This window comes from Juglans microcarpa x Juglans regia, chromosome 2S, assembly GCF_004785595.1.
Source record: "Juglans microcarpa x Juglans regia isolate MS1-56 chromosome 2S, Jm3101_v1.0, whole genome shotgun sequence".
In the NCBI taxonomy this organism is placed as follows: Eukaryota; Viridiplantae; Streptophyta; class Magnoliopsida; order Fagales; family Juglandaceae; genus Juglans; species Juglans microcarpa x Juglans regia.
In genome coordinates, this window is record NC_054597.1 from 33104113 (window position 1) to 33109925 (window position 5813).

The following is a 5813-nucleotide window of genomic DNA, read 5'->3' on the forward strand; positions in this document are numbered from 1 at the left end:
TGAACTTGAACACATACTCGTGCTCTTCCCAGCCACTATCCGCACGTTTCATTTGACCATCCAGCCGATAACATTGCGACATACCCTGACCCACGAGAGAGAGAGAGAGAGAGAGAGAGAGAGAGATTTCCTGGAAATTGTGGGCAGGATATGCCTTTTTGAAAATGAGTGGTACTCTTTGGACTATTTCGTACCGGCACGCTTTAAGCGACTGCCGGGCCGCGAGCGTGCTGTGCCTTTTTGTGTATATATATAGCCCTTAATGGCCTCGCCAAAATGCTGAGCTTTGAGTTCCCAATTACTGAAGCAATATCTAGCCACTAGGCCAGATATCACGAAGTCGCCTAACTTTCTGAAAACACAACAATTAAAAAAGAAAAAATGGTGAGAGCTCCATGTTGTGAGAAGATGGGATTGAAGAAAGGTCCTTGGACCCCTGAAGAAGATCAGATTCTGATCACTTACGTTCAACTTTACGGCCATGGAAATTGGCGAGCACTTCCAAAACAAGCTGGTAATTTATTTGCAGACTGCTTCAAAACGATTTTTTTAATCTAGGAGCTAGCTTAGTTCTTTTTCTAATCAATATGAAACGTATTAATTAATGCAGTAGTTTTGAATCTTTCGCTTTCTTTTCCAGGTTTACTGAGGTGTGGAAAGAGTTGCAGGCTCCGGTGGACAAATTACCTGAGGCCAGACATCAAAAGAGGAAACTTTAGCAGAGAAGAAGAGGATGCAATCATAAATTTACACGAAATGTTAGGCAATAGGTCGGTGTACATAGATTAATCCCTGGCCACTTCTTCCTTTTTGTCTGTTTTTTTTTCTTTTTCTGGGTTCAGGTAGTTCATAACTTTATGGAAAGAAACTTTCAAACCTCAAAATCATAGAATTTAAGCTTGAATTTGGTGCGTGGAAGCAATGGCTTGTTGTTTAAGCATTCAGACTTGCTAGCTTCAATAGTTTCAAGCATCTAGCCACTGTTTTTAGCATCTAGAGATGGAAATTGGGGGACGCAACACACATTAACAGCCTCTCTCTCTTTCTTGATCTTGTTTTCTGGGGATATTTGGTATTTTTTTATTTTGGTTTATGAAACATGTGGTGATGAAAAGATTCCTAATTGTGACACTTTCATGTGCTTCTACAGAAAATCACATGTTATGAAAAAGATACTCCCAAATAATATATATATGATGTCATGACATAAAAAATGGCAAAAATTAATTTCAAGCATTTTTTAATTTCTGGAAAACAGGATTATAACATTGTTAACTGAGCACAAATCCTGATCGTGATTCTACTTTGTTTGTTTTCAGATGGTCGGCAATTGCAGCTAGGCTACCAGGACGAACAGACAATGAGATAAAAAATGTTTGGCACACCCACTTGAAAAAGAGGCTCGTCAAACAACACCAAGACAGCACCCCAGCAGCAGCCAAAAGAAGTGGTGCTCCGCCCACCAATACATTCGAATACTCTCACGAGGCTACAATTAATGAACTAGAACCCATGAATTTTCCAAGTCATGATGCAGCATCTGAGAGCCAAGAACATAGACCAGTCTCCCCACAAGAATGTTCAAGTGACTTGTCATCCACTATCACCATGGCTGACAATAACAGCGACAACAGTGGGTACCCGAAAGCCGAATCGCCTGAAAACTTCCAGGAAATGGATGAGAATTTCTGGTCAGAGGTGTTGTGGACAGAAAATTCGGGGGAGGTGAATGACTTTTCTGCTGCTGTTGGTGGTGATCATCTTGATCAAGAAGTTCAAATTCCATTTTGTCCAATAATGACAAAGGAGCCTGTCCATTCGTTTGGTTCAAACATGCACGATAACATGGATTTTTGGTTCAACCTTTTCACGAGGGCGGGGGAATTACCACAGTTACCAGAATTTTGACCAAAGTCGTGTTTGGTTGTAATTTTATTTTATTTTTCATCCTTCTTTTGAATTTTTTCATGTGGGAAATGGATGTTCAGTTTGTTGACCCTTGGTGTAGAAGAATTATGTCCAACGTAACAGATCTTGTCCAGATATAAGGATTTATTGTGGACCATTACAGACTTGGTTGTCAAACAGCAACATGAAACAGAATATCAGCAGCAATCCAAGATGTCTGCTCGTGTACGTTTCAGTGGTTGTAATAGCACGTTGACTATCCATTGTCCTCTAGCTGCTTGAATTATGTAAAGAAATGAGAAATACCAAGAAAAGATGATCACTAAAACATCATGCTCGATCGGAGAAAGAAAAGATATTGATCCATGGAGGAACACCCGTACATGGCTATAGTCATGTACAACTCTCGGATACAGATCATATATATATATTTGTTAACTTAAGTTCCATCTGCCACCCTTCTCATCCCAATACAGCGCACTTACTCCAAAGGAAACATTTAACAATATATTCATGTGAAATCAATGATTCTGAGTCTCAGAATATTCTAATATATACTCACAGCTTAGAGCATAATATATATATATATATATATATATATATATATACAGTAAGCGATAAGCAGTGGATTCCAGATCAGATTCAGACTTATCAAGTACTTACTTTCGTGTCTGACCATTCTCATGCCTATTCAAATCAAAACCGATCAGGACAAAAACATAAAACACGTTGTTCTTTTCTTTGGCATGGTTTGCTTTAAACTAATTAAAAGACAAGCAAAAAATGATGCATGTGTAAATTGTGCCTGCCGAGAGTACTACATATCATCGATCGAACTCCACTGATCCTTTTGGTAGTGACACGTAAAAGATTGTTCATATTTTAATTTCTTTAATCATCCTTGTGCATATGTTTGAATCGGGAAAATGACAACAGTACTTACCATTTTGTACCATCTTTTTTTTAAAATTTAAAATAGATATGGAACTTTTCAACAAAGTGAAATGATAGTTTACAATTAAGAGATCATGGACTACAAAATATTAATTTTATAAATTGTCATGATTTTATATAATACGTTAAATGTAAAGTTTTTTTTTTACTTGTAATAAATCACGTCAATTTATAAACTCTCTTCTATAACTTTCTTTGTAAATTCGACACTTGGACAATGTAATGGAAGCATCATCTTTTTGAAACACAGATATGCTAAACAACAGTACAACTGCGTGGTCGGCAAGAGTATGAGATAGTCCTTTATCAATTAGTCTGTTTTAATACTCAAAAGAAAATGTTGAACACGTGAGGCATGCAATTTTGTTTGATAATGGTACACACTATAAAAAACTGTTTATTTGTGACTAATTATTTTCAACAAAAATGATTATTTTTTATAAAAATAAGTTTGTTTTGTTGCAAACAGTCGTTATCATCGTAAATAATCCGTCTTACTTTTCTTGGTAGTTGAGTAAAAAGAAAAAGAAAACCCAAATCACATCAACTTGGAGCATGGTCTACAGAGATATTGAGTAATTGGCCGAGTCACCATTATTAAACTTGAGGAAAGAAAGGGATAATGTTGTTTTTGTGGGAAATTGAGGATAAAGTTGTGGCTGCTGCTTGAAAAGTAGCAGGCCAGACAATATTGCTGTATAGTTCGAGTTCAAAGACTCAGAAAATTCAGCCACTAATTTCACCTTATAGTAAACCCAGCATTTTATTTGCGTCTTGCTTTTCTTTGAGAGGTCGGTGCCAGCCATTGTATATTTCAAAAACCAAGGCAAAAAAATATAAAGCATTCAGATGAGGTAGACTTTTTATTTGTTTGTTCTTTGATTAGACTGTTGAACACAAAGGTTTGAATATCTCATTACTGGGACGAAATATTTTAGTATCGGTATCGTTTCGAGATATTCTATATATTATAAATTAATTATATATATATAAATTATATTTTAAAATAGCATCAATGCAAGTTTTAAAAAATTAAAACACATATTTATAAAATTTAATAATATTTCTAAGTTCTCAATCTAATTATTGAAAAAAATAATTACTCATCTTCGTCATGAAAAGGGAAGCAGTGACTTGATTCTTAGTCCTCGATAAAAGGGGATTAAAAAAATTCATGAAAATAGTTTTCAGATGTGAGACTTTGAGTGAAAATTATGAAAAAATTAAAATTTTTACGTTAATTATATAAAAATAATAATTTTGGCCGGTACACCAAAAACTGGCCGGTATTGACCGAAATACACTGGTATAGCTAGTATTTGATCCGATATGAAATACATACATTTCTTGTATCAGTTACTATCCCGGTATAGTAAATACTGGCCATACCAATTGGTTCAGTACTAAATTTATTGAACATGATTAAAAAGTAATAATTCTTTTCCTTATTCTACGTTTGGCACTGTCAATCATACTTACTATGTGACATATTTTAAGTTAATACAAATAATTACTTGAAATATGTCATATTAATATAGAAAAATGTCAACTATATTTAAGAAAAAATTAAAAAAAAAAAACATACTTCTCTATGTGTTAACTATTAAGATGGTAAAAATTAGGAAGTTCTGAATTTTAAAATAAAATTGACAAAATGAGTCTTATATATAAAATTATAAGTAAAATTGTAAGTAAATATAACACTACTTTATTACATATTTAAACTAGCGTGATGTGGGAAGCACAGATATTGATTTGATAAACATTTTTTTTTTTTGGCAAATTTGGATAAAAATGAGTAAGATTTATATATTGGTTGTAATAAATACTAATTAAGTAATTTGAAATGAGTATTAAAAAAAAGTAAAGGAAGGAAATGTTCTTATCTTCATTAACATCAATCATATTATAGCTAAAAAAAAACCTTTTACAGTACCTGTTTGGAATCTTTGGATTCCTAGATCAATTCTTCTGGGTGCAAGCGACATTGTGCACCGATTGTGTACCGACCGTCTACGTGAAAAGTTTTGTCAAATATATTAAATAAATAAATAAATAAAACAACCCAGGGAAGAAAGAACATCATCTTCAGAGGAAAGAAAACAACGCAGCCCGCATTCATCTCCCCCAAATCTCTTGATCCTCAACGTATTATTAGCCTATTGTGTTTAATTTCTATTTCAATTCCTTTACTTGAGAGGCAAACCACATTTTCTCTACCTGTCGACTCTATTCTCACTCCACCGCAACAATCATCGACCTTGGATTTCACGGCCATCACGAGCAACCGTCGTCATGTTTATATTCTCTGCAAGCTTTTTCTAATCTTTTTTGTAAGGTTTCAATCGGCATATTCCTCTTCAATATTCCTCTTGTCATGTTTTCATTTGTCTTCTTGTGTTTCAGTTTCAATATTCCTCATCAATTCTTTGCTAGGTGATTTTCAGTGCAATCTTTTCCATGGTTTACGGTGAAGTCAGCGATGGCTTGGGGTTGGTTTTTGGTTGGACGTGGAGGCTTCCTTGGCCGTGTACAGTGGAAAGAGGTGTGTTGTAACACCCCGCATTTTAGTGTATTTTTACTAAAGGATTATTTTTATTTATTTAAATTTTATTCTCGTATTTTAAAATTGGTTGAATTTTTAATGAGTTTATTTCTATGATTTTAATTTGGTGAAAATTATTTTTATGTGCTTTCTTAATATTTATTTATTGTTATGCATTTAAATTACTTTTAATATTTATTTAATTACTGTGGGATTTAATTATTTCAATTTGACTTGACCATTACGTTTAAATTATTTTATTTAACTTGAGGTTTTGAAATCATTTCCGTTGGATCATTTTTGTGACCCAAGTTATGAGGATTAGACCTCATTTCTTTCTCTGCATTTTCTCTTTCCTCTTTTCTTTTTCTTCCTTTTTCTTTTTCTTCTTTCTTTTCTTTTTCTT

The 5813-nt window shown here is 33.8% G+C and overlaps 1 protein-coding gene across 1 annotated transcript; it reads left to right on the forward strand.

The window, feature by feature from the left end:
- The first annotated feature begins 268 nt into the window (after positions 1–268).
- On the forward strand, positions 269–2065 carry LOC121251406 (transcription factor MYB30). Its single transcript, XM_041150659.1, has 3 exons — positions 269–514; positions 641–770; positions 1320–2065. The coding sequence occupies exons 1-3, from the start codon at positions 382–384 to the stop codon at positions 1906–1908; spliced, it is 852 nt and encodes a 283-aa protein (XP_041006593.1). The 5' UTR covers positions 269–381; the 3' UTR covers positions 1909–2065.
- The last annotated feature ends 3748 nt before the right edge of the window (positions 2066–5813 follow it).

Coding starts and splice junctions, on each gene's coding strand:
- LOC121251406 (XM_041150659.1), top strand. CDS start 382: ATGGTGAGAGCTCCATGTTGTGAGAAGATGGGATTGAAGAAAGGTCCT. Junction 515..640: donor AGCACTTCCAAAACAAGCTG/GTAATTTATTTG, acceptor TTTCTTTTCCAG/GTTTACTGAGGTGTGGAAAG. Junction 771..1,319: donor CACGAAATGTTAGGCAATAG/GTCGGTGTACAT, acceptor GTTTGTTTTCAG/ATGGTCGGCAATTGCAGCTA.